Consider the following 26893-nt stretch of genomic DNA (forward strand, 5'->3'; position numbering starts at 1 on the left):
CGCGCGCCAAGCTCTCAACTTTCCGTACCGAGCTTCGCGAGTGAACGTTTGCAACAACACTCGACCAACGCGCTTTGAACATGTCTGGACTCGCCGATTATTTGGCCAAGAATTATCTCACAGCAGACTCGGAAAAGAAGTCGAAGAAGCGCAAGAGGAAGAACAAGGATGCCGGACTCATCATTGACGACGACGACAGTCTGGGCTGGAAAGACAAGGCAGATGACGACGACGAGGATGCGCCGATGATAGGTATGGACATTGTAATCTCTGCACGTTGCGCAAACTTGGCTCTAACAAATTACGCTACAGTCGGTGGAGGCACACTCAAAAAGTCCAAGAAGAAGTCCAAAGGCACCAATGCCGCAACATGGACAGCAGTGGGTGTCGCCGCGCCCTCCCACGCCGAACAACTCGCAGCCGATGCAGCTGCCGCCGACGCCATTATAGCAGGGACCGCTGCCGATCGCCAAAAAGCTGCTGAAGCCGAGGATGAAGCACCAGAGATGGTAGACACAGATGGCGTCATGAGGATGGAGTCCGGCGCAAAGGCAGGACTGCAAAGCGCCGCTGAGGTCGCGGCAGCAACGAAGAGAAAACAAGACGAGGACAAGCGCAAGGCCGAGGAGGTCGCAAAGGAATTGGGGGGCGCCGCGCAAGAAACCATTTACCGAGACGCCAGTGGTCGCATAATCAACGTCGCAATGAAGCGCGCAGAAGCGCGCAAAAAAGCCGAAGAAGAGGAGCGCATAAAGCGTGAAAAGGAAAAGGCAGCTCGCGGAGATGTACAGAACGCAGAGGCCCAGCGCAGGAAACAGCAGTTACAGGATGCAAAGACGATGACTATTGCGCGGTATGCAGATGATGCAGAACTCAACGACGAACTGAAAGAACGGGGGCACTGGAACGACCCGGCTTCAGGCTTTCTGCGCAAGAAAAAGGCTGGACGTAGTATTACAGGCAAGCCTCTGTACCAAGGACCATTCCAACCAAACCGGTACAACATCCGTCCAGGGCATCGGTGGGATGGCATCGATCGGGGAAATGGATTCGAGAAGCAGTGGTTTGACTCGAGAAACCGCAAAGCAAATATCGAGAAGCTGGAGTATCAATGGCAGATGGACGAGTAGGCTTCTGGACCTGTTCTTAGCAAGCTCTCCAGAGCTCTTGTAGGAACATGACATGGATATTGTTTGCATAGCGAGGCGTTCGGATTTATTACATATAAGACGCTGTAAGATATAGATCTATTGTCGTTTTCATGTTAGACCCTGTTACAATTTATTGGTATCTTGTGAATCGTAAAGTGATGTTGAGCGTGCGAGTCAGTCCATGCCCTCACATGACGTCGCGACGACTTTTTGTCCCGCTCGTAAGTTCCGACATCCCACTCGCGACAACGCGCCGGTGATGCGTTCCACCCTCCATGTCCCTCTCCAAGCATGCGAAGACATACTTGGTGAACTACTCAAAATATAAACACCTCAATGCGTTCAATTCGTTCGTCGAACCAGCCGTCCTCACACGCAACGATGCCACCAGATCGAATGTTGTCGGCGAACAAACCGCCTACAGCGTCACCGATAAGCCAATCGCGATAAAAGACAACATCTGCACAAAGCAATTAAAGACTACTGCATCGTCTGGAATGCTCAAAGATTTCATCAGCCCATACGATGCGACGGTGGTGAAGCTGCTCCAGGATGAGGGTGCCGTGGTCGTGGGCAAGACGAACATGGACGAGTTCGGCATGGGATCGCACTCGACACATTCGCATTTCGGACCGGTGAAGATGCAGAGATATGACGGAGAGGAAGCAAGTGTTGGAGGAAGCTCAGGCGGAAGTGCGCTCGCTGTCGCGACTTCGCAATGTTGGGCGTAAGTGTTTTATAGCCGACGATGATGGATTACGTGCTGAGACAATTAGTGCACTAGGTACCGATACTGGTGGCTCGGTACGGCTTCCTGCTGCGTACACGAGTGTCATTGGATTCAAGCCAAGCTACGGATTGATATCGAGATGGGGGGTGATTGCCTATGCCAACTCTCTTGATACTGTTGGAATATTTGGTAGGAACGTTGCGGGTGTGAAGCATATTTTCGGTGAGTTGATCGAGTTGCAACCTGCCAAATCCATATTCCTGACCAAACACAGACAAGCTCAACATCCACGATGCGCGTGACCCGACTTCGGTTTCCAATACCACCCGTGCGAAATTCCGTGCAGAAAGCCGACCAACTTCACTGAGGATAGGCGTCCCTCTCGATTACAACATTGACACACTGCAACCCGCTGTCCGGAAAGCCTGGCTCCTTCGACTCAGGCACTTGTGGGATCGTGGTCATACTTTGCATCCTGTCCGGCTGCCAACAACACAGCAAGCGCTATCAGCTTACTACGTCCTTGCACCAGCCGAGGCATCTAGCAATCTTGCAAAGTATGATGGAGTACGTTTCGGAAGTAGAGCACCAGGCATCGATGGAACACCAGACAGTGTCCTTTTTGCTAAGACTCGAGGTCAAGGTTTCGGTCCTGAAGTTCAGCGACGCATATTGCTTGGGGCTTTCTCACTCAGCGCTCAAGCCATGGACAACTACTTTATACAAGCGCAAAAGGTTCGCAGACTTGTACAACAAGACTTCAACCGAGTGTTTGCGTTACCAAACCCACTGTTCGATTCCGAGGTACCTTTGTCAAAGACTGAGGGTGTGGACGTGATTATATGCCCTACGGCACCATCAATGGCGCCATCATTGGCTGAAGTCAAGACACAGGACCCTTTGCACTCTTATATGAACGATGTCTTCACCGTTCCAGCTAGTCTTGCTGGACTACCAGCAATCACGCTTCCGACAGCCGCACCTTACAACGAGGAAAATTCGGAGAATTCAAAATCTTCCGACCCTTTCTTCAACACAGTAGGACTGCAAATCATTGGCCAGTATGGAGACGACCAACTCGTTCTCGATACTGCCAAAATAGTAGAGGAGATTACATCTACTCCGCAAAACCGTACCGGGCCTGAGGTGAATGCGTGGGGCAGCGGGCCCAAGTCGGATACATATAAAGAATAAGCTGAGTAGCTTACGAATAAGTTCATAAAGGTGCTAGAGCCATGCCGTCTTGATGCTGCTACTGCCCTATGCAAAATGAGTCGGACAGCGTCTGTACATACTTTTGTCCATGAGAAATATCCACTCGCTGCTAAGAAGAAATGCTTCGACACAGCTTCGTACATCCGGTAGACACAAGGTGGTAGATTGGGTAGTGGGCCTATTGTCCAATAAGTGAATCGATGCATATGCTGCGAAAGGGATGGACGAGTCAGCAGAGTGTATGTAAGTTGTCATTACACTTGTACATGTAAATCTTGTCGTCCGATGCAACAGCAAGTCTCTGTCGAAGTATCGAGTAATTATGGGCGAGGCAGCTGCTACGCTTAAGGAGAGTCTTTGAATGTCGATCTTCCAATGCACTTGCACTCAACGTTATCACAGTATCGTTTCATTTATACGAGCATCGCTTCCGCTAGATAACAAACCGTAGTAGAGGCATCTAGGGCAACCAGTAACACATGACTGATCCACTTGGACTATTGGGAAATGATGGCTGCTTTCTATGGACTACTAGTGCAGCAGTGTGCTCAAGTGTGGGGATAAGGTGTGTACATCTTGCCATGTACCTAGGTACCGCGGTAACCGCCATCCACTTATGTGTCAAAGACATCCGGACTAGATCTCTTGCTGGGAGTATCTGTTCGCTTAGACGCTGCTTCACTTACGTGGACGATACATCTCATGATGTACTATGCCACATGCCGTTTTATCAGGGTTACCTAGGCATGTCCCCACGAAAACTACGAGGCTCCTCCCCACGTGTTGCCCACTAGCTGCATCATAGCTCGAGTGACGGACCGTCGCGATTGGCTTTTCGGTTGAGCGCTATGCATCATCATCCGATCACGCGCTTGAATTTAGTGTAAGATCTAGATTCGTAGCAGGTACGTCACATCAACTGCATTCACAAGACTTAGGAGCCGAAGATTCTACCGGTAGAAAATGTAGTTCGGGTTTCAAGATTTGAGTTATGTGCACTATAACGAAGGTTCTGGAGGGTATGTACTACAAGCTGGCAGTTCCACATCGGGCACTGCCAAAGAGCGGGGAATACACCTGGGCAATATGCAGTGTAACCACCCGATTACCACGCAGCCAGTAGACGGTTGAGACGTAAGCACTCAATTAGAAGTCACTAAGCTTATCCCACGTTGACGGTGCCGTGCCCGTGCCGTTCCCTAAGGTCCAAGGCACCAGGCCAACGGGTCCTGTGAGCGATCTGCAGCATGTCTTACATGTGCAAGACGTCAACTCATACGCTAGAACATGGTAAGGAAGTGAATTCCGACGTTGTTCTCCATGTTAGTGGTCAGATCGCAACTTGGAGTGAAGCAAAGGTACAGTGGAGCTCACTATGGTGATGCGGCTGCAGCGGCAGATAGTGCCATGCCCAATACCATCGATGGATGCTCTTATCAGCCTGACGCTGTGAGAAAGCGTCCTTGCAACCGGCCCGATCAAGTATACCGGTAGATGCGGGAATTGTGCGAGAGGCCGCCTGAAGCGGTAACTCTCAACATCCAACACACCCAGTGTGGTGAGCCATGCTACCCTTCGCCGGTGAAGCTCCACCAACCAAGTGTTGCCTCCCTCTATCCCCTTTGTTTTGTATGGTCGACGACGAGCGTAGCGCACGCTTAAATGCGGAGTTGCGATAGACGGTCTGGGAGGGGGCCAGGAGGCAAGTAGTAGCAAGTCGATATGTCACTCTTCATCTGACCCCACCGCCATGGCCAGAGTCGCGCATGATCAAAGGGCTTGGTATCCACCGCCGCGTGGGTAAGTAACCTGTCGGGCGTCGCGAGCTGGCGACCAGCCGGTCTATATAAGTGTCTTGCCCTCAGCACCTTGATGGCTCATCACGCTCATCACTTTCACAATCTAACCATCCAAACCAACCAACCAACCAATCACCATCATCAAAATGGCTCCCTGGTACGTATTGCAACCAATCTTTGGTGTTTGGCACATACTGGTGTGCTCCAAGGTCGCTGCATCAGGGCTAGCGCCAGCACCGTGATGGACACTTTACTTGGAAGATGGAGGGGCTCTGGCTAACGGATTGAAACAGCAACTGCTCTACCTGCAAGTGCGCTGGTGACTGCTCCAGCTGCGGATGCGGATCCTGCTCCGTAAGTATACCCTACGATGCATCGATGCAGTGTTTCCACCTGTCCACTCAAATTGGCACTAACGTTGGGAAATAGCACTAAGCGTCAAACTACCCTGAATCTCGAATCTCTTCCAACAATAACACACCCATGGAGCGATTTGGACATGGAGCAATAGTATGGTTGGATGTCGGGGTGAACTGCCAATGTTAGGGTTACGACTGCTAGAAGTACCAGATGAGATATGACTATAAATCAATCTACATTCACTACAAGATTTGACCTTTGCACCGTGTTGTAAATGTCTGAACGAATTTGCTTGAGATTTTGGCAGGATCGGCAACTTGAGACATTGATATTGTTTTATTGCAGATGTTTGAAGAAAGACATAGAAAAGACATAGAAAAGACATTACCACTTTAGCAATCGATCCACCAGGACCATCACTCGAATCTTCTGAACGAGCATTAGAGTCATTTAAGAAACCATTTGTATTAGCGTGCAAAAGCCCCAAAATAGAGAAAGGGCTCAAACAATACAGGCAGGAAGGCAATAATACATATACAGTGTCAAGGGTGCTTCAAGCGCACCACTACCTCAAATATCAAGATGTTGACGAATGTCATCACCGAGCCTCCACTCCTCGTCCCTGGCCATATGATCAAGAGGACTTTGCACATCGTCTTCATCACTTCTTCGTGTACCAGTTGTACCCGCGTCGCTAACGACCGTAGCACCGCTGACACTACCGCTTGTGCTCTTGCTTCGCCTCTTCTTGAACCAACTCCTTTTGCTCTTTGTACTCGCTGCATCTGTATCAGAAGCTATCGACGCAGCATACTCGCGTCCGTCATCCTCGACTAGAGTAGGATCGGTGCTGGATGCTACACTGAGATTGGAGGAGAGCTTTGTGAGATGGTTAGGGTCAAGATCTCCGGAGGTATCGATAGGACCGGGTTTAGGAGTGGGCATAGGAGTGGTATCTGTGGACGAGGTGGATTCGACGAGCTCGGCGTCGCGATACCATTTCCGACGCCGAGTGTAACGTCCCCAGCCGTCTTGGCCTCTTCGTCCATCTCTCCACTATTCCAGTTAGCATCAATACAATGCGGGGACAGTTTCCTAAACGTACCTTGTTATCATAATATATCCACGCCGAGTCCTCTTTAGACACGCCTTTCTCGGCCTTGGAATCCTTCTCCGCGCCTTCGACCTTCCATTCACTGCCTTGCACCCATCGCCATTTTGACTGACCTCCTTCAACCTCAGGCAATTCAAAGTGTTCTTTTGGTGGAACAGGGTTCGAGTGCTCATCCGTCCAGGACGCTCGCTCGTAAGCAAGCATAGAGGATGTCCACCCAATACCCAGCCACCTTCGCTGGTTCTCGTAGATGGAAAAGGTAAAGCGCACACCAGTAGATTCGGGCCGGCGCTTAGCTGCCAGTGAAGCCGCAACCTCCTGTGTGCTTTTCTTTCGAGGGGGCAGAGGAGGCGCACCCTTTCTGTCTACGGATACAATCTCGCCAAAGTCTAGGCCGGTGATAAAAGCGCACGTGCGTCGTACAGTCCTCGACCTCCAAAGTAAGGTGCGGGTTACGCGAGCGGGTCGTGAGTGCCAACTTAGCATTACTGTGCCTACTGCCAGCACGACTCGCTTTGTAGTCAGGATATAAAACGGCGGTAGAGTGAGTGCTATCCATAGTGGTAATACAAAAAGAATGCGGATGAACAGCACAGTGAGAGCTGGTCGTGTAGTAGCTGAGGTCGCCGTCCTCTGTGTGGACAGGAAGTCTGTGAGGCGCAAAAAGGGATCTAGTAGGATGTTGCAGCGTGAAGTGAAGAGCTTCAGACTATCCACAATCTCCTCCAAGCTCTTGTGGTGCTTGATGTTGGTGTCCGACTCGACCCGCTTGTGCGCCTTCTGTCCCTTCTCGCCTGTCCACCCCGTCGACGAAAGTGGCGAGTATCTGCGCGTGTACATGCCTAGTATCAGGCCAGAGACTACTATGATGGGCCCGGCATATCTTGTCACGGCATCACCATACAGGACTACAGCCCAAAAGGTCGCGACTAGGAGAAAGCTCTCCCACGGATCTCCGGTTGTCCATGTCACCAGGCCCGCAAACTTGTTCAGAGGTAGTATGAAGGGATGCGAATATGCGAGCACGCGGGTAATCTGCGGCGGAGTGGCGGCGAGCAGCGGAGATTTCTGGTGTACGAGTATAGCGGATCGCAGTTTTGTTTGCGGTGTCGTCTGGCCTAGGTTGGCGGGGGAGAAGGACGCGTATGTTGGATTCTGGGGATCACCGGCCGGCTGCGGGGACGACGCATCGTTGCTGGACTTGGAAGGGGTGGACATGTGCACAATCCAGGGTGTATCTAGGTGGATATCAGCATGTTGTCGGCGCAACTGGGTTTCCACGAACGTTGTTGCGGGTTTGGAAGTTACCAACCTAGTGCTGCCATGCATGGAGATGTGCGTCATCGCCTGGCTGCGCAGACGAGGCTGAGTGCCGTGCTCGTGTCCAGCCACGCTCCGTGTGTATACTGGAAGGACGGCTTCTAACAATACAAACTTGGAGCTCAAGAGAAGTAACAAAGTGTCATGTAAGGCTGCACATGATGCTGCCGCCGGAAACGATGCGGGGGATCTTTGAGCATGTGAATGTCTTAGTCCGAGGGCGACTTGCGGAAGCTCCATGGCAGCCCATCCCGGGACAATTTCCACAAGAGCACGAATGGAAAGCGCGTACTGGGGACGCATTACTCCCACTTGCATCATCATCTGTACTGCACAACTAAAGCCACTGTCAAGCGCACAGAGATGCTTGCGGAGATGGCGGTTTGCGATCGTGACGTGATTGGTCGACATTGCAGGCATCACGTGCCGGCTGCGGAGGCACCTGTGCAGGCCGAAAGCGCGGAAGGCGACCCAGAATTTTTGGACATGCCCTCATTGACGACAGCGCCCGCCCACCCACGATAGACAGGAGCCACCCACACACAGCTTTTGATTGCAAGTGGACATCGCGCACTCACTCTGCAACTCTTCTCTTCCCACAATGGTATGTTCCTGATCTCTGTCACACCATCTTTGACTAACGTCTACAGGCCCATCGCATAATAACACAAGTCGTCTTCTCCGGCGCTCGAATAATAGGCCGTGCCGTCTCCGAATCCTATCGTCAAGCCGCCGCTTCACAGAAATATGCAGCCGCCAGTCAAAATGGTGGAGGCAGTGGTGGCGCCTTTTCATCCTCCAACATCACCATGGATGAGGCCTGCCAAATCCTCAACGTCGGTCCCGGAAAGATGGGCAACATCGAGATAGAGGCCGTCACAGAGCGTTTCAAGAGGCTTTTTGATCTGAATGACCCGAAGAAGGGCGGAAGTTTTTACTTGCAGAGCAAAATATTGAGGGCGCGAGAGAGGATCGAGAGGGAGGTGCAAGGACACCAACGGGTGGCGGAAAGGGAAAAGGAATTAAGAGAGGGGTTCAAGCCAAAGTTCACAAAGGATGAATGAGGTTACTGGGAAGCTGGCTACACGTCTTCTCGACTAGTCGACATTGAGGGCGAGGCCTACCGGCGATCCGTCACAAAATACACGGAATGATGAAGGAACATAATGTTGCATTTGGGGCGTTGGGCATAGCGTTTGAGCCTTGTATATTTTATGGGTACAGTAAGCGATGGCGCTTCGACGTTGAGAGTGTGGTCGGATAGGCATGAGCATGCTTCAGTCTCTCCACTCTCTTGTGTATTTTATTCCTTCCCCAGTGTTCCTATACTGTACTATCAACGCAGCTACGTCCTAGCAATCAACCCAAGGTTACCACCGCGTACCACTGAAACTCTTGTGATTTCACTGATTTTGGGCAAGTCCGTCAAGAGACTCTGTGTACAGACCATGTAGCATGGTAGATGTGAAAGGCGCTGGAGCACCAGCGATGTTAACGGAGACTGTCTTGGACTGGCTTCACGCACCGACCGGTTGGAAGCAAGTTGGAGTGAACACGGGGGTTGGGTCGCGCTCACCCCACAAACCCACGGGCCGCGCTAGAGTCTTGGCTTACTCGCATTATGTTTCGACAAATCTTTCGCGCCCAAGAACCTTGGTTCATTCGCATTACACCGCTATTGATCATCCGCCCACAACAAACCAACTCATCGATTACGCGCGACAATCCCACCTCACTGCAAACGCGACTCAACATGGGAGACTCTTATCGCCCAGCGCGGCGCCCGCCACCGCTTGTAGACCGTATGACCTTCACTGGTAACGATCGCGACAACTATCGACCAGGCGGCGCGCGCAACGGCAACCAGCCCCAATTCACTTTCGAGTCTAGCCATCCTGCCCCCCGCTTTCCGCCTGCTGGAGATTCCAATGTACCGCGTGGCCCTGCGGCATCAAGAAGGCGCGGCCGTGGTGGGGCCTCGCGAGGCTCATCTCGTGCGGACGGCAGGAACAACGCAAACGGTTACCGTCGGGGCGGTTTCAAGAAGGCCGCCCCTCATGAGCGCGCCCTTCTTAAACACCAAGACGAGGGTAGTCCGGAGCGCGCACTGGGTGTCGGAGACGGTCCTAACCGGTTTCTCAACCCGGATGACCTGTCTGATGACGAAGAAGCAGATATGTCAGTAGAGAGTGGCGACTCTGCCGATGAAGATCGCGAAGGTGGTGCGCGCGAGCCCAAGGCAGCCCGGACGCAAACCAAGCGTGCTGATGGCGACTCTGTTCCTAAGTGGTCCAACCCTGACCCGTACACTGCCCTGCCGCCTCCCGATGAGACCACAGGCAAGAGAACCGACTTTGTCAAGTTGATTCGAAAAGCAAAGAACGAAGAGGCAGAGAAGACTGCCGGACACAACTCAGTTGTTGCCAACGACGACTTCATCTCGTTTGGTGACGATGATGACGACAATGATCCTGATACTGTTCAAGGCTCCTTGAGCGAAATCGCACACATTGACAGCATTGTTAATAGGCAACAAGCTGCGCTAGCCGAACATCGGGCACCTCGTCCTGCGAGGAATAACAACAAGCGCAAAGTCACTATGAGCGGTGTAGTAGATGAATGGTTGCCCGTCCCTAACATCGATCCAACGCCGTGGCTGCCCTCACGCGACCCTTACGCACATCTTGCTACCGAACCTGAGAAGTGGTAAGTCCCTTGTATACCTGCAGGTTTCTGGCAGAGGTTCGCAATGCCAATTAGTTCCTTGAACCTTGCACAAGAACCTTTAGGCTTTATAGTGCGTTCTTTGTACTAACGCGATGATAGGCTCCACAACGAGATTCTCGACTTCTATGACTTCGTCGCGCCCAAGCCCTTCGAGCACGAACAGCGTAATAGGCTGGTCAACCGTGTCAACAGCGCCATGGGCCAACGCAGGTTTCCTCAAGAGAACGGACGCATCTTGTGTTTCGGTTCCTTCCCTGCAGGTCTCTACTTGCCCACGGCCGATATGGATTTAGTATATGTCTCCGATAGGCATTACAACGGTGGAGAGGCCGTCGTGGATATGTCTGGGAGGAACGCCAACAAGAGTCTGCTTTACAAGGCAGCCAGGAGGCTCAAAGACACCAAATTGGCAGCCAATGGCCATGCCCAGGTCATCCCTGCGCGTGTTCCCATTATCAAGTTCGAAGACGCTCTCACGGGGCTTCAAGTTGACATCTCTTTCGAGAATCTGAGCGGAGTGCAAGCGCAAGCCACATTCGCACAGTGGAAGCAACAGTATCCTGACATGATATATATGGTAGCACTCATGAAGCAGTTCCTCGTCATGCATGGGCTGAACGAAGTTCACACTGGCGGAATTGGAGGGTACAGTATCATCTGCTTGATCGTCAGCTATATTCAGCATTCCCCTAAACCGGACAACCTTGGAGAATGTTTCCTGGGATTCCTAAGGTACTACGGCGATTTTGATCTGGCCCGGAAACGTATCCAGATGCACCCACCAGCGATCATTGAAAAGGTAAGCATTCGCATGTCGATACCAAACAAGTTTGGTCTAGGTTCACACGGCTGACAATCGCAGACCAACTATGGCATTGATGGCCGCCCAGAGAGGTACGACGGTCTTTCCATCCAGGATCCTAATCGCCCCGAAAACAACATCTCTGGTGGGTCCCATAAGGTTCAGCTTGCATTTGATGCCTTCAAAGAAGCGTACCTCACCCTCGAAGATCGCATGCAAGCCGCCCGCTCCGGACAAAACATCGGACCCAGCATCCTAGAATGTGTCTTTGGCGGTAACTACGAAACATACACAAAACAACGAGACCACATGAGGAAACTCAAGTGAGTTGTCTTGTACTAGATTTGAAGCAGGCGCTACATATATTTTCGTATGTACGCTGCTGAGATATAGCCTTTGTCCCCCTCATGAGTCCTTTTGGACTCTCATGATACTTCTCGGACTAGACTTACTTCCTCCTTGGCCAAAATCGGACCAGGACACCTCTTAACAAGGATATCTATGACGCCCAAACTTGGAATGACGAATGGGCACGAGTCATGTGGAAGACGGTCCAGACGCAGTTGAACGGAATGGTAATTGCAGCTTAACGGGCCAGCAGGGATCTCGAGTATCAGAAGAGTATGGCGTAAGGCGTCGTTGTGGGTAGGCGAGTACGAATGCTTCGGCAGGGTCTACTCACGATGCGAACAGATTAGGGCGGCATGAATGTTTCAACCATCGCACGATACCCAATTCACGGCGCTATAGGCGTTTGGCAGCTATCTACGTACACTATCTGGACGGACGCCTCATCGACCGGAACAGGCCTCGCACACACCATGTTGATCCCACAGATCTCGACGCGGCGACACGAGTCCTCCCCGCCACCGATGTTGTTTCCTGTCTGGTCCTAATTGATCAAACGACACGAGATGTACAGTCTCTATATGTTTCCCATGACCCCTTTTCTTTGTACCGTAGACGTTCCATGATAAAATCTGTTCTCTTTTTTTTTTCGCTGTTCTTTTGCTTGCTCTTACGAGCACCAAGACGATACTAACGATACGCTAAACGCGGACAACTATATCTAGCACATACTCCTGTTATTGTAACGCCGACTCGGAAGCCTGGTCTGATCAAAGGACGTCGCATTGCGATTTCCAACGTCAGTCCCTTCTTCAGAAATGTCGCCAGCAACAGGACGTCTTTTCTCATTGAGTAGCAGGCTTTAAGCATGCGCTTGAGGAAGAAAGATTATTCTATTCGGATGTTTGGTCAAGGCAGATCCGGGAGCGAGCTCTTGAAAAGCATCAATAGGTATTGGTAACTCGCCATCAGTTGGTCTGCGTTAGCATAGGCACGAGATGAAGGGCTAAAGCTTGCTCCATAATGGGTACCATATTTATTGCCAGTCGTCTTTGTATACTATCGTCGACTGGTAGTTTTCCAAAGCAAGATTTTACACAAGACAACGCCAGGCCAACAATGCTAAAGTCAACACAATAAAAGTCTCGAAGGATTACCACTCTTGTTACTCCCCATCACACGCCGACTATACCGCACCGCCAGGGCAGCGATTGACAATCAGACTGTTGTCAACCTTCACAACTCCTTCTTCGTCTCCACAACAGTCTCATTCTGCGCCCTGCTGATGAGATCCTTGGCGACCGCCGCACTCTCTCTCCAGCTCCTCTGGCGCTGCCAGAACCTAATAACTGGAGTAGTTTCTCTCAGACTACTCTGCCTAGCTTCTTCTTCGAGACTCTTCCTAGTAATCTCGCCACCCTTGTCACTCAACTTGGGAATATTCTGCAGCTGACTGAGATTCTCCTCAAAGTATTGCTTGCGCACCAGGAAGCGTTCACGGCGTTCCTTCTGTAGGCCTGGGGAATCGAGTTTGGACAGCACGATGCGAACGCCCCAGCGGAAGAGGATGAAAAGATGTTCAGAAAAGAAGACAGTCAGAAGGAGGGCCCAGAGCTGAATGTTGGAAGGACTGCCGCTGGGACCAGTGCGGTCGTTCCAAAACATGTAGACAAGAGCGGATGTAGTAAGGCTGCCCATCCAAGTAAGGAAGGAGAGAGAGTCGAGCCAAGGTCCGATTGTATCAGCGCGCCATGGAGTGGGTCGTCGCATCTCAACACAGATCTTCATGGCGTCCGCACGAAGCTCGATCCAGTTGTTGATCAAAAAGGACACAGCGGTAAGTGGCCAAACCACGGAGAAGAGTGACAGGTAGCCAAATTGCACAACCATCTCACGAAGATCGGCGGTGACATCGTAAGAATCCAGTTCTGCTTCCTTGCGGACACGATCAAGGAAGGCAGCGTCCTCAGCAGGGTCATTCTCGGCGGGGGCCGGTGCGGAACCGCCGTTCCTTGCAGCTCTGTCAGACTGCATCTCCTTGTATTTGGCAAGGCCACGACGCTTGAGGTACGGAACGATAAGCTCCATGCCAAGGTTGACGAGTTGGGCGGTGACTGTGAAGTATATGACTTGCTTGCGGAGGCGATCGGGGTTGATGCTCCAGCTGGAACTCGTCGAGTTGAGGTGTAGTTGCTTCTCGTCCTCAGCGAAGGGCCGGACAGCAACGTTGAAAACGTCAAGGTAGGGTACAATAACCTTGCCAAATGGTACGTAGACAAAGGCAGTCAGGAAGATTCCCAAGTAAGACATGATGAAGTTCATGACGAAGATCTTCTGGGTCAATGCCTTGTCGTACGCCTGCGACGTCTCATAGTTCTCGAATTGGGTCAAACGGGTAGCAGCCTGGGTTAGGATAGTATTTAGAATAGGATTGACGGTTGTGAGAATGCCAGTAGGGATGAAGACCTTGTAGGGTTAGTCAAGCCATATGCTGCAGATCGGATTCAACACTTACGAGAACGCTCTTTAGCGGGCCGTTGTAGACTTCAGAGATGAAGACCTCTATACCAAAGCAGGTCGCAATGACTGCTCCAAGCGAGCAAGCGGCAATTATGGCGAATGGAATCTGCAGCAGTTGCCTCTGGAAGCGCTTGGATGCTGGGAAGAAACCGACTTGTTCGCCCGTGACCGGGTCGGTGATTGTTTTTTCAGGTTCGAAGTCTTTTTTCCTGACGTCGATTTTGGAAACACCCTTGACGCCCCAGCGGACACTCAGGTCGACTTCCTGGTGTTTCCAGTATTCGGTGAAGACGGTGCACCACAAGGCGCTCGCAAGACCGTAGATGGGCGAGAAGGAGCCGAGGAAGAGCCATGAGAAGAAACCGAAGGCGGCAGCGGGGATGAGGAAGGTGAAGTAGGACTGTGTAAAGGCGAAATAGAAGGCAATCTGACCATGTTAGTTTACCACGACACGAGACAGTATCTTGGAAGCCTACCTTCTCTCCCAGCCGGTTTCTGATGTCGTCCAAATCTTCCGTCGTTAGGATGTACTGCGAGGTCCACTTCTTGATCCAATCCTTGTTGTAGGCATGGTCGTGCAGCGCAAAGACAGACTCGACGTTCTCCCATTCTCCCTCTTTGGGTGTTATGCCGGCTCCACCTTCAGAGGGAGGGTTGGTGATGAGCTGGTATATTATGCGCAGTCTCTCGGCCTCGTAGAGGGGCTCGGCTTCGAGCGATTCGCGGGTAACCTTCTCGGGGGCAGCCGTTCGAACGCCGTGGATCCAATCGCGGACTCTGTTGGCAATTAGTAAGCGACTCTATGAACGGCATGAAGTCTTGAGTACCTGGACCTGTATACTTCACCGAACAAGTGCTCGTCTGAAGCCACTCGCACGAAGAGGAGTATTGAGTGCGACTCTCCATTGCGGACCTCGGTCTGCAGCCCAACGTTGGCCAGAGCCTCGCAGAGCTTCTCAAACTGCGCGATGGCCTTCGCCTTGTCTGCGCGCCTGTTAGCATATCCATCCTGAACCCCGCGTTGGCACACCCATACCAGTCTTCGCAAAGCGGTAGCTAATCACGTAGTCGACGTCCAGGTTGCTCTGCAGCGCCTTTGATTTGGCCATGTCCGACGACGAGCTCGAGGTGAGCAGGGCAATTTTGATGCGGTAAATAGACCAGGAGAAATTGGTGAAGTAGGGAATGGCAGCTTCGGCGCTTGTCCCCTCTTTCTGGGTCGACATGCCCAGAAATGTTGTAATCGGGGTTCAGGCCAAGCTACCGGGAAGCCAAAACGTCATCGTCGCGAAGATCCCGCCTACGCCATCCCTGCACCACATCGCTCAATCTTGTACAAGACACGCGCAAACAGGAAACAAGTCTGTGAGCCCATGCGTGTCATGTACAACTACGTGCAGGCCTAGATGAGTCTCACCCTTTTCCTTCTCAGCTCATGCGACATGATCGGCCCAACGTCTTCAATGTGAAAACACCCCACCCTTTCCGCAGTGGCCGGGTCCTTCCACTTTACAGCCAGCAGTAACCCTTTGTTGCGCCCATCTTGAGAGAAGCAGCCAAGCAGTAGGAAAGACCAGAGGTCCCGAATAATGCTCGTATATAATTCCTTTCGAACAAAAGAAGTCAAGCCAGGAAACATTTATTTTACTTTCCGGTCCTTGCCCATGTCCCACATGGTAGTTTCAAACATGGGCTCATTGGACCCAGGCAAATCCTGCATGGTCAATAAGTCAACGTCAAAGTAAATGACGGATACGGTGTCGAGAAATGCTCGGGAGAGCTCTTCATGGATTGAGTGCGTGTTTGTAAACACGCTATCCGAGCCCAGATGTACATTTCTTGCGAACAGTGTGAAAATTTCTGGAAGGTCGAATGTATTAACCATTTCACCTATCCAGCCAGTCCAAGACCAAGATGGGAACCCTGACCTCCGCGTACACATGCTAGGAAAGTGCAATCGCCAACTCAATGAACGAAAAAAGTACTCTTCTTTGAGGCCCACATGTTCCGTTGCTCCTGGTAAGTATGGCACGCCAGCGATATGGTAAAGTGAGGGCCGTATTTCTGACAAGTACCTGAATGTAGGTATACGAAGTCAGTGTATGTCTCACAAAAGCCTTGTAAAGGGATATTGCATACTCAATCACCCCAAGGAATACATTCAGTGCGTCTGAATCGAAGCGTAGTTCACGTGTGCTGTATTGCGCAACCAAGCGCATGAAATTCTTGTGTCGATGAAAAATACTGTCAGGATACGACGCACTCGAAGTACGGTCGACGGAATCGACAGGCGATAACTTCGTGCCCCGATCATCCCATATCACACGACTTGGATATTTGATGTGCTCAACGCCACCAATAGATTCCGTCCATGACGCGGTATCGCAGTAGAAGGACATTTCCACATCGGTGAAAACAAGGAGCCTTTTTGAAATCAAGCATTCCTGGAACGTCCAACCGCGCTTCATCCATGCTGAGCTTTGAAGTCTCGTATAGACATCCATTGAAGCACGTGATAAACAAGCAATGTTTCTGTTGTCGACAGAGAACACTTTGTACTGCGATTGGCGATCACAGTCGACTCCAGGTAAACTGGTGTGCTTACTGGAGCCAGTGGAGACAATCGTGAATTCTGCGTATCGATATATCTTGTCCATATTGCGTACCTGGTCAGCCTTATGTGCGTTGTTGTTTTGCTCAATGCAATATGCGTCACACCATAAGTAACGAAATCCAAGGTCAACAGTAACGGTCATGGCGTCTGCTATTGTTCTAGGAATGTAAGATGGCCACAAGTATCGACCAACATTATTCGTTCGTTTGGTCGATGCTGAAGCATCGTCTGGGCCCCAAACATAACTCAATGCAACCCAACGTGAGCTTGGGTCAGCTTTTACGACCTTCTTCTTGTAGCAATCCATCAGTCGCATCTGACTCGGAATCTGTTTCCCAGTGCGACAGCGTTTGTGGTATTGTAAACAATTTTCGATCCAGATTTTTGCGCGACGGTAATCATAACGTTCCGGGACCCGCTGACTTCTGAAGATACTGGGACTTCCTTGCAAGATGGTAGTACCTATAAGATAGTCCCCCTCTTGTGTAGGCCTCAGCAATTGCTCCCATGGATGGTTCTTGGGAACTCGCACCACATTAAAAGCTTTGGGCACCCAGCTGTTTCTTGCCTTGAGGTGAGCTGTGCTCAAGACACCACACAGATCACAGTCAGGTTTATATGGTAGGCTCCGTCGAATTACCATCAGTGTAACTCCATTAGCGTAATGCTTTGTTTCTTCGCTAGGTACGACTAGACTGTCGCGTGGAAGGTCAATGAATTTGATAGAACGACATGATGCGCATGTTATGGGTTTTTGACGCTCGGTAAGCCCGCCACCTTGTGACTCGCCCCCGCTGCTTCCCCTCGTTACTATGGGCAGCATGCTCAAGCGATGAGAACAGTAGAAGTCGTGGACACCATTCATGGTGGTGATGTACTGCAAAACCGGATACCTGCGCGCATCTTGCAACACCGGAAATGACGTAGGAGAAAGAATTCCAAGACGCTGCAAAGTTTGCCGAATGTTTGGTGACGAGGCGGACACTGAGGAAGCAGACGGTGATTCAAGAAGCGTTGTCTCCCCACTCTGTACGGCCAGCTGTAACGACTCGTCAAAAACTTCTGCGGGGTGAGGATTCGGCGATAAAGGAAGCGTTTCAACAAGTGTAGTATCACCACTGTTCAAATCGATTTGCGATGGGTTTTCTAAGGATGCTATGAATTCTGGGTTTGACCGAAGCCTCGACGGAGGACGTGTTATGGGATGGATTGTATCGCTCGACTTCAGTCTATCAGGCGAGCTTGTTCGGATACTGGACACGACTGTTGGGCGGCGCCTGGTGTTGTAGAGGCTGTTGTATTCCACCTGCTCCCACCACGGCAATGCCGCGAAGTCATCATCTGACATGAAGGCTGGATGCGAATACCTCTGCGCCTCATCCTTAGCGGCTTGTTCATAAGCCCTTCGATATCGCTCTTGCATCTCTTTTACCAAATCTTTTTGCTGTTGCTCTCCCTACGAGCCGACCTCGTCAGCCCAACTACGTCCTTTCTCCATGGGTGACGGCAAGCCGGTCAGATCGTCCATGTCCTTCGTCTCTGTAGTTACTTTGGCCTTAGTGGAAGGTAATTCTGGGAAGTCTGATGCTGAAGGCGGGATATCGTCGCGCTTTTTCTGTGCGCCTGTCGGCCTCGAGTCAGACTCCCGGTAGTCGCCACGGCCACCCCTACCACCACGGCCTCTACCTCCACCACGACCACGTCCACGACTTGATTGTGCAACAGGCTCATGATAGTCTTCGGCCCCATTAGATGCGTTGTCGGTTGGTCTAGAGGGTGCGATACCACCGTGTGCACCTCGGGCAGCACCTCGTCGTTTCTCCTCTCCAGTACCAGAGAAGCCATCCTCTTTCTCAAAGTCCCACTCCCTGCCCATCTGAGCATTGAGCTTACGCTGCCGGTTCTTTTCACGCTCTCCCATCATCTGCTGACGACTCTGGCGTTCTGCCTTTTGTTTCTCGGCCAATGCCTTCTGTTCTGCCCTCTGTTTCTCAGCAAGGGCCTTCTTGCGTTCCACATCCTGCTTTTGCATGACGGCTTCCCGAGCCTCGAAAATGCCCTTATCAGCCTCGGCGCGAGCATGAGCGCTTTGGCGCGCTTCATTCTTAATGCGCATGTTGGCAAGCTTCGTATTCAGCTCCTCTTCTGTCAAGCGCGTACGTGCAGGGCCGCCAGTCAGGCCTCTGTCGCCGCGCACGGCGTGTGTGGGTTTCTCCTTGGGCTCAGTAGGTGCGGAAGCAGGAGCTGAGGATTCTGGAGCATCGGTTCCGGTAGCGTTGGCGGCTGGGGCGGGCGTCGCTTCCTTGGGAGCCTCGGATACCTTCTTGTCGTTCTGCTCTAGACGAATGTCGGTGTTGTGTCCCCCACGACCTCTTCCACGGCCTCGTCCCCTACCACGGCCACGGCCACCTCTCTCCGCGTTACGTGGCTCTCGGGGCGCATGCGGGGCCAGATGTGCTTGGGGTGCTGTCGGCGGATGTACTTCCTCGGGTACAAATTCGGCGGCCGAAGGTTGCAGCTCGACGGGATTCTGCTCGATGACAGGCTCGGCGATTGGCGTGATATCGTCGTCGAAGAAAAGGTCGTCTGTACTTGCTGTCTGCGCGAATGGGTCTATTGACGGGTCGTTATAGGCGGGGTCGTAGGACGTCGCGCTGTCGGTCTAATGTCGGGTCAGCGTTGTATACCAGCGAAACAACTATAATAGTAGAAGAAGGCCCAGGGTCAGTGCATCGGTAAACATACAGTTGCAGACGCTGGTGCTGTGGCGCTGGCCTCTGGTGCTGCAGGAGCTGCTTTCTCTGCCTCATCGGGCTGGGATGCCCACTTGGACTTGAGCATGATGTTGGGTAACGAATAGTACTAGTGTAAATCTGGAGATAGCGATCTGAAAGTAGTATAAGAGTCTTGTATGTTAGCGATGTGATGTGGGGAGTCTTGGTTGCGGCGGTTCGCCGCATTACTCGCAGGAACCCTAGAGTCCGTGCTGAACAGCTCCCCGCACCTGCAGTCCAGACCCTGACCATCCTTCCTTCCCCACGCTCCAGATCCAGAAGCACTTGACTTCAGCTACCTCCGCAGCTCCTTGTGGTGATAGTAACTGGCAATGGTCGTGGCCTACTCTTCCAGTATCACACTCTTGTAATCCGTGATTTGCACATGACGTCAAGAAGTATCCTGGAGGTACTTGCTGGATCTTCCACGCTGATTTGCATGCGCAACACGGTGAATACCTTCAGGATGATATATAAATGCTTATTGGTGAGCTATCTTCACGAAGCAGAGTCGCGACCATAGTCACTAGCACATGGCATGTCAGATATCTTCTATACATATTCTACATACTGATGTGTTGATCTTCACATGATACCAGGAGTCTTGGAGCTATGTACAACGTCGATCAACCTAGTCTCTATCAGCTCCCACTGGGTACAGGTCGGCGCATGCCACTAAGAAGACACTGACTGGTCATAGAACCCGCCGTTATGTGGGCTCATCTGGACGTCAGGGCCGTACCACCATACACTACGTGGATCGACGTAGCTAGACATAACAAATGGTACGGACGAGACTGATAAGTCCGGGGGCAGAGAGACAGAGTATTGTGTGCATGGTGTATATGCCCGCTGAGAGTCAACAGGCGACGATGCGCGGGATCGATGTGACGATGTTGGCGACAAGCTACGCGAAGACATGATGCGACATCCTGTGAATGGTCCCAGCATGTTGCCGTCTTCACCGCGATCATCTGTGGGTGAGCTCGCCATTTGAGCATGCTCATCGACGACAACAAGAGCCTGACCTTGGATCTTGTACTCGACGATAGCAGGATCCACAAACGCAGGTGCGTTAACAGAGCTTTTATCGCGGGCGACACGCATCTCAGTCTCAACAGACTCCAGGGTGCGAACCTCGACTGGCTTCTTATTGACCCGAGCACCGGAGACAGAGGACATGTGGCCCATGTTGACACGACCATGAAGATGTCTGCTCGCATCTGGGAGATTGACAATGATCTCGTCGCACTCTGTAGCCTCGCTGGAGTCAGGTGCAGAAGAGACAGATGAACCGAAGGCACCGACTTTAGTCTGGCCAGCGTCCTTGACTAAGTCAAACAAGCGGAGAAGCGCAAGTGAAGAAGTGGTCTTGGTTGGCGTTGTCAAGTTGTCTTCGGTCAAACCAGTTATCATCGGCGTGATCTCGAAACAGTTGTCGTCCAGGCATTTAGGCGCTGACCTGAACGAGTTCAGCGCGTCGTTGTCTGAGCGGTCAGCCTCATTTGCAACCTCGTCTCCGTCGACAGGATGATGCTCTGCATCAATGGATGCGGTATACTTGCAGCGAACCAGCATCTGGCGCGGTGTCTCCATGTTATCGTATAATGCAGCTTCCAGGGCTTTGCCGTGTTCAACGATATCAAGGGGCTGCTTGAATGTCATCTCTTTGATACACTCCTTGACTTCCTTCATCATGGTATGTATCTCGCCTTCGTCAGCGGATTCATCTTGCACGGGCGCAACCTTGGCAAAGACGACGGCAACAGGCGCAGACAAGATCTTCTTCGCCTTGACCCCTTCAGCGGCAGCGGCACGTTTTGCTAGTGTCATCTCCTTCTGGATCTTCTTGTGGTCCTTGAGCCCCTTCGTCTTCTTGTTCGCAATGTCCTTAGTGCCCCTGAATGTGGCCATGTTTGCAGCTGGGGACAAGACTCTGACTGAGATCTCGTTAGGTGCTGTGCCAATTGAGCCGGTGATGGTAGTAGGAGCGAGAGAGTGTTCGAGTAGTCCGCCGTACGCGATAGTCAAGATTACCGCGAAAGTCCCAAGGCCGACCGATATGCGCGTTGGGCGGATGAAAAGTCAGGCGGTGGTTGAACTTGAAGGAGGTCTAATAGGACGAGTAGATTGGCTGGTGGTGGAGTGGACTGAGCCAGAGTGGTGCGCGAGAAGGTATAGCAACGTATGCGAAAGTTTGGATTATATCAACTCTAGGAGTCTTGCGTCTGTTCAGGCACCAGCGCCTGGAGTGAGAAGCAGTGATCTAATGATCGATAGAGCAAGATCCGTGCTTTATGAACAAGAAGTGAAAGGAAGAATCACTTTACTGGTCAAACTCGCATGTTGTTTGCGCGTCAGATGGATGAAGCCCTTTTCGTCAAGTTGGGACCCCAGCAATCATGGCTATATCAGAGAGACACCATTATCATTCATGGTGACTATGAAAACATCGTGCTCGCAGTCGCTATAGACCTACCAGTCGAATGCGGTGATATGCTCCCCCGGAGGGTATCGAGAAGCTACGGTATCTGGTTTTCCCAGTGAAACATAGCTCAGTCGTCCCGTCAGCCTCTCATTGTTCGGTGGTGCTTCGCCATGCTACTAGGTCGACGGTGGAGAGACATCCTCATTGAAGAGAAGACTGAACTAGACTTTGCATATCTGAGAAGATTAAAGAAATTCAAGAATACTTGGTACTCATCAAGAACGAGAGGTTTCCATGGCATATGCTAAGGGAGACTAATAAGGAAGGTAGTGTGAATGCAGGAATGATATCGTTAGCACAACTCCCTGAGAGTACTGCTATAGCACGGTAATTTTGAACTCAACATGTCTACTAACGATGACGCGCAGTGCAACAGTGAAGAAGGAAGGAAAATAGCCACTATAAAGAGGCAAGAAGGTGCCTAGATCCTGGACTTTGATAGTAACTTCGTTGTGTGAGATGTCGCAGTAGTTGATGCCCGACCTTTCAAGGTTGTAGGTGGCAGGAACAGTCGCCAGAGCTAACCTTGTCGACGAAACGCTGACTAAGCGGAATAGTAGACCTTATGATTCATCACCCCAGCCACCCTCTGCATCAACGTTTACTTCATTATCGATATAGAAAATGCCGACACTAACGGCAAATGATGGTGTTGGTCTTCACTACGAGACGTATGGCACCCCCGATGCCGCTCCCTTGATCTTGGTGAGCCCCCCCACCATCGAGCACATGTCTTCTACGTGCCTGACCTGCATTGTCAGCTGCACGGCTTTACGGGCTCAGGCAAGGTCTTCAAGCGCAATGTCTCCACATTATCCCAGAGCTTCCATGTCATCGTCCCCGATTTGCGCGGCCATGGCGAGTCTGATAAGCCTAGAGCGGGCTACCACGTCGCACGTCTAGCCATGGATCTGAAGAACCTGATCGATTTCTTCAATTTTCGCGACGGCACGGTCAAAACCATTGGTACAAGTCTAGGTGCAGCTATCTTGTGGAGCTACAGCGAGTTGTTCACTACCCGCGCATTCTCGCACATGATCTTCGTAGACCAAGCTCCACTGCAGAACTACCTCGAAGACTGGGGTCCTGGTTTTGGAAACCTAGGATGCAACTCCCTTGAAGCACTTCAGGGGATGCAGAAGTCGCTCGTTGAGAACCCCAAAGAGGCGCACCTTGGTACCATCGCAGCGTGCTTGGGCTATAGATCGCATCCACAGCCTGGCAACCCTACATCGAATTCTGTGGAATGGAAAGAGGATGAAGAATTCTTCCTTACACAGGCTCTGAAGGGAGATGGGTGGTGGTATGGAAAGTTGATGGCTGACCATACGGCAAATGATTGGCGGCATCCCATCGCGCAGTCATTCGGATCCAAAAGTGGAAATCGAACAAAAGTATTGGTCGTGGCGAGTAGCCGAAGTGGATGCTTTCCTGCTGCAGGACCGTTGAAGGTAGTCGAACTGGTAAACGGAAGCGAAAAGGAAGAGCTAGCTAAAGGTGTAACGGTGACATGGGGAGGCCATTGGTGTTATTGGGAGAAGCCCGACACGTTTAACGAGCTTGTCCTCGACTTCCTCAAATAAAAAGCAGGTCATCGTCGATATTAAGCTGTCACGAAATCGGCCGGTGCAGTCCAGTAAAACAAGTTGTCTTTGGTATCTGTGCGATCGCAAAAGTATTCGTGCTACCAGGTCGGTAGGTCATGAGTCTTAGACAAAGACAAGTCGGACCTTGACAGTCCGTTTCAACTGATATGTTGTTGCAAGCGAAGAGCAAAAAAAAATGATAAACATACAACAGCGGCGATTTGCTAGTGGTCACCCACCTAACTACTAATCCGCCGGTGCACTGCTTGTAGATGGCTGAGCAGACGGAAAGCTTGGTTCGTCACTCGTTCTGATATCATAAAGACCGCTCAATCATCTGTTTCCAGTATCGCGCAACCCGTAGCAAGCTTTTGCAGAAAGGAGAAGGGTCTATTTGCGTTACGTACGCTCCTCCGGGCTAAGCAACAGATCATCCCGAAATAGTGGAGCGCAAAAAAGTGATCTACATAAGCTATAATCAGGGGATTGACATTAGCCTACTAGCCTTAACAGTAAACCGCTCTGCTAATTCTAGCAATGCGGCCTGCTCACCAATCGTTCCCTCCACTAAGCAAGACGCGTAATACCACCAACATAGTAGGCGCCGTGATCGTCCGATACAGACAGCAGCCAGCAGGAACGTGTTGTCTGCCTCATAACTTCAGCTCTCAAGCATGTAGACCACTCGTCGTTTTATGCTATGCACACCAAGCCGCCGTACCGAGCTCGCCTCTCTACATCCTCAACACTACCATACACTCAGTTCGCGCAGATTAGTATATCAGCCGTGTGCATAGTATATACTGTCCCATATATAGTAATAAGTATTTGTCGGTTTTACGTGCCTTTAGTTGCGTGAGTAGCCATACCATCCTGGATAGGTTCAACATCAAGAACCCAGACGTCACACCTAATATAAATGGTGGGCTTGTGCAGGAATTTCAGCGCCAGTATATACCAGATTTAACAGCGGACTTGCTAGAGTTTCGCAGGATAAGGTGTCTCGAGTAGGCCTAGATTCATTCAGGAAACTAGCTGCAGGGAATACAGGGGGCTCACAGGGACGTTTACGTTCCAAGCTAGACGTTGATAGATTGGACCATAAGGCTCTACAAGAATTTACAGCGCACTTGCAGAGCAGACAAAAAACATTCCTCACGCACGAAAACCAAAAGTTCAGGCAGACATCGACCAAAACGGTCACTCTATTTAATAGTTCCTTCATCTATCTACACCCATCTACTGCTCTCACTACGTCTACTCCACTACATCTTCCGTCCTTCTTATTTTTAAACGTAGACATACTTGATCGTGATGTCGGGAACGCACATGTCATTGTATGGCTGGGGAGCAGTGAAGGGAGCAACGTATACTGGAGATGTAGGGGCAGCGGGAAGAGCGGCGACACTGGAGGCAGCAACGCCAGAGTAGGCGGCAGCACCAGAGTAGGCAGCAGCACCAGAGGGAGCAGCAGCGCCAGAGGGAGCAGCAGCGCCAGAGGGAGCAACACCAGAAGCAGCAACACCAAAGGAAGCAGCAGCGCCAGAAGGAGCGGCAACGCCAGAGGAAGCAGCAACGCCAGAGGAAGCAGCAGCGCTAGAAGAAGCAGCAACAGCACTGGAGGAAACAGCAGCGCTTGAAGATGCAACACCGGCAACGCGAACAGACGAGGCGACGGCAGAAGAAGAAGAAGCGCTGGGCGTAGGTGTGGGAGCGGCACATAGAGGGGCGGCGGCATTGATCTTTCCAACGGTCCAGTTCGAGGCGTCCTCGGTGAACTTCTCAAAGAGAGTCAAGTGCTTGTCGACGTCGTCGCCGCCGGCGCAGATTGGGTCTCCCTTAGAGCAGTAAGAGCGCAGAACGGGTGCGTAGCGGTTCAGGCGCGCAAGAGAGGTGGCGTCGCGACCGCTCTTCTGTAGATCAGAGCCGTCGCCAACGTTGTATGGCATGTTCTTCTCGTGCTTGACATCGCCCCAGAGGAGAGCAGCAGCAACTAAGTTACCACATTAGCACGGTCAAGGTTCGAGTGTGTCATGTCAGGAATACTTACTAGCATTACCAGGAGCCGAGGTAGGGTCTAGACCAGTGGTGATCTGGGAGCATCCACCAGGTCCAGCAAGGACATCACCCATAATCCAGGCACCCTGAGAGAAGCCATTGAGGATGAGGTGCGTGCAAGGGCACTTCTTGTTGAAAGCAGTGATCTGGGATAGACCGTTGCGGACTCCCTCGCCAATCTGTTTGCAGTAGTCGCCGCCGTACGGGAATACAACCTCAATGTAGTCGCAGGTCTTGCCCTCAGCCCTTAGTTTGGCGCACGTAGCGTCGGCGTAGGGGAATGTACGCCAGTCGTGGTACGGCGCAGTGTTACCGCGGGCCATGACGATGACGGCATCGGCGCAGGGAGCGTCGAGCTTGGGAGGTGGCGACGCTGGGTCTTGAGCGACGGCGACGGCGGCGACAGCGCTGAGCGTGAGGAGGTTGCGGATGATGGAAGACATTATTATATATTAAAGAGTGTGGTATTAATCGGTCGTCAAAAAACGAGTGTACTGGTTAGGTTGCGAGGTTGAAAGACCTGTGAGAAGAAGAAAGTCTTCTTGGCTGCGGGGGGAACAGTTTAATAGGAGCGTTCATCCTGCATTCCAGCCGAACTGAGTGTCGACTCGGCTCGAACGGGTGGAAAAGGGTAGTGTGCCTGACTAGGTAGATACGAGTTGGATCCCTTTTTGGGTGAGCTATCTATCTTGGGTCGTGCGCTAGCAGGAGCGCGGACAAACGTCGTATTATTGAGATTGAGGCTGACAAGATGGTTTTGGAGGATGGCGCAGAGGCCGGATGTCCCCTTGATAGATACCGTCAGACTCTGCCATCTTTGCGAAATGGGTCAACAGGACATCTGAGACTTTGCTGTTGAGGTTTGCATCGAAGCTAATTTCTAGCTCGTGGGATTAAGCAGGAACCAAGAAAAATGCTAGCGTGCGTGTCAATGCTTGGTCGATCCTCCATATACGAAGGTATACGGGGTGGAGATTGCACCCCTGAGCTTGTCCTAGATAAGACCCTGTGCACGTCCCCACTGTCAACCCGAAATGTCTTAGCTCTTACTGGAACTCTTCGAGGGCTGCCGTGCCTCATGCCAGACATTCGACAATCTAGATGCACTTTACTTGTTGGATGCAGCCAAGTTTATCTCTCACGCCACTCTAGCTCCCAAGCTTGTCATACGTTGGTGCCTGAAGCACCACCAACACTAGTATAGCATATATGCTATCCCTCCGACCTCCGGTGCCGACCTTTTCGCAAACCACAGCTCTTGCCAATCTACACCTCAGAAAGAGCAGA

The 26893-nt window shown here is 51.6% G+C and overlaps 10 protein-coding genes across 10 annotated transcripts; 5 read left to right on the forward strand and 5 right to left on the reverse strand.

Moving 5' to 3' along the window:
* Nucleotides 1-80: 80 nt before the first annotated feature.
* AA0111_g927 (hypothetical protein) lies at nt 81-1130 on the forward strand (the record flags this gene model as incomplete). The annotated part of the gene is made up of 1 exon (XM_028655809.1): nt 81-1130. One exon carries the CDS (start codon nt 81-83, stop codon nt 1128-1130), a length of 1050 nt encoding a protein of 349 aa, XP_028511129.1.
* A 296-nt stretch (nt 1131-1426) lies between these two features.
* On the forward strand, nt 1427-3075 carry AA0111_g928 (Glutamyl-tRNA(Gln) amidotransferase subunit A; the record flags this gene model as incomplete). Its single annotated transcript, XM_028655820.1, has 3 exons — nt 1427-1878; nt 1928-2103; nt 2156-3075. 3 exons carry the CDS (start codon nt 1427-1429, stop codon nt 3073-3075), a joined length of 1548 nt encoding a protein of 515 aa, XP_028511135.1.
* A 2750-nt stretch (nt 3076-5825) lies between these two features.
* AA0111_g929 (hypothetical protein) lies at nt 5826-7587 on the reverse strand (the record flags this gene model as incomplete). Its single annotated transcript, XM_028655831.1, has 2 exons — nt 5826-6311; nt 6361-7587. The coding sequence occupies 2 exons, from the start codon at nt 7585-7587 to the stop codon at nt 5826-5828; spliced, it is 1713 nt and encodes a 570-aa protein (XP_028511136.1).
* Nucleotides 7588-8290: 703 nt separating this feature from the next.
* Nucleotides 8291-8753, forward strand: AA0111_g930 (hypothetical protein; the record flags this gene model as incomplete). Its single annotated transcript, XM_028655843.1, has 2 exons — nt 8291-8293; nt 8340-8753. 2 exons carry the CDS (start codon nt 8291-8293, stop codon nt 8751-8753), a joined length of 417 nt encoding a protein of 138 aa, XP_028511293.1.
* Nucleotides 8754-9442: 689 nt separating this feature from the next.
* Nucleotides 9443-11545, forward strand: AA0111_g931 (hypothetical protein; the record flags this gene model as incomplete). The annotated part of the gene is made up of 3 exons (XM_028655854.1): nt 9443-10395; nt 10516-11215; nt 11279-11545. The coding sequence occupies 3 exons, from the start codon at nt 9443-9445 to the stop codon at nt 11543-11545; spliced, it is 1920 nt and encodes a 639-aa protein (XP_028511292.1).
* A 1257-nt stretch (nt 11546-12802) lies between these two features.
* On the reverse strand, nt 12803-15312 carry AA0111_g932 (hypothetical protein; the record flags this gene model as incomplete). The annotated part of the gene is made up of 5 exons (XM_028655865.1): nt 12803-14032; nt 14082-14513; nt 14563-14863; nt 14914-15070; nt 15123-15312. The coding sequence occupies 5 exons, from the start codon at nt 15310-15312 to the stop codon at nt 12803-12805; spliced, it is 2310 nt and encodes a 769-aa protein (XP_028511294.1).
* Nucleotides 15313-18156: 2844 nt separating this feature from the next.
* Nucleotides 18157-19541, reverse strand: AA0111_g933 (hypothetical protein; the record flags this gene model as incomplete). The annotated part of the gene is made up of 2 exons (XM_028655876.1): nt 18157-19362; nt 19446-19541. 2 exons carry the CDS (start codon nt 19539-19541, stop codon nt 18157-18159), a joined length of 1302 nt encoding a protein of 433 aa, XP_028511433.1.
* Nucleotides 19542-20149: 608 nt separating this feature from the next.
* Nucleotides 20150-21388, reverse strand: AA0111_g934 (hypothetical protein; the record flags this gene model as incomplete). Its single annotated transcript, XM_028655887.1, has 1 exon — nt 20150-21388. The coding sequence occupies one exon, from the start codon at nt 21386-21388 to the stop codon at nt 20150-20152; it is 1239 nt and encodes a 412-aa protein (XP_028511296.1).
* A 1198-nt stretch (nt 21389-22586) lies between these two features.
* Nucleotides 22587-23545, forward strand: AA0111_g935 (hypothetical protein; the record flags this gene model as incomplete). The annotated part of the gene is made up of 2 exons (XM_028655898.1): nt 22587-22667; nt 22724-23545. 2 exons carry the CDS (start codon nt 22587-22589, stop codon nt 23543-23545), a joined length of 903 nt encoding a protein of 300 aa, XP_028511295.1.
* A 1292-nt stretch (nt 23546-24837) lies between these two features.
* On the reverse strand, nt 24838-26049 carry AA0111_g936 (hypothetical protein; the record flags this gene model as incomplete). Its single annotated transcript, XM_028655909.1, has 2 exons — nt 24838-25541; nt 25599-26049. The coding sequence occupies 2 exons, from the start codon at nt 26047-26049 to the stop codon at nt 24838-24840; spliced, it is 1155 nt and encodes a 384-aa protein (XP_028511297.1).
* Between the last annotated feature and the right edge of the window lie 844 nt (nt 26050-26893).

This window comes from Alternaria arborescens (genome assembly GCF_004154835.1).
Source record: "Alternaria arborescens strain FERA 675 chromosome Unknown contig_2, whole genome shotgun sequence".
Classification (NCBI taxonomy): domain Eukaryota; kingdom Fungi; phylum Ascomycota; class Dothideomycetes; order Pleosporales; family Pleosporaceae; genus Alternaria; species Alternaria arborescens.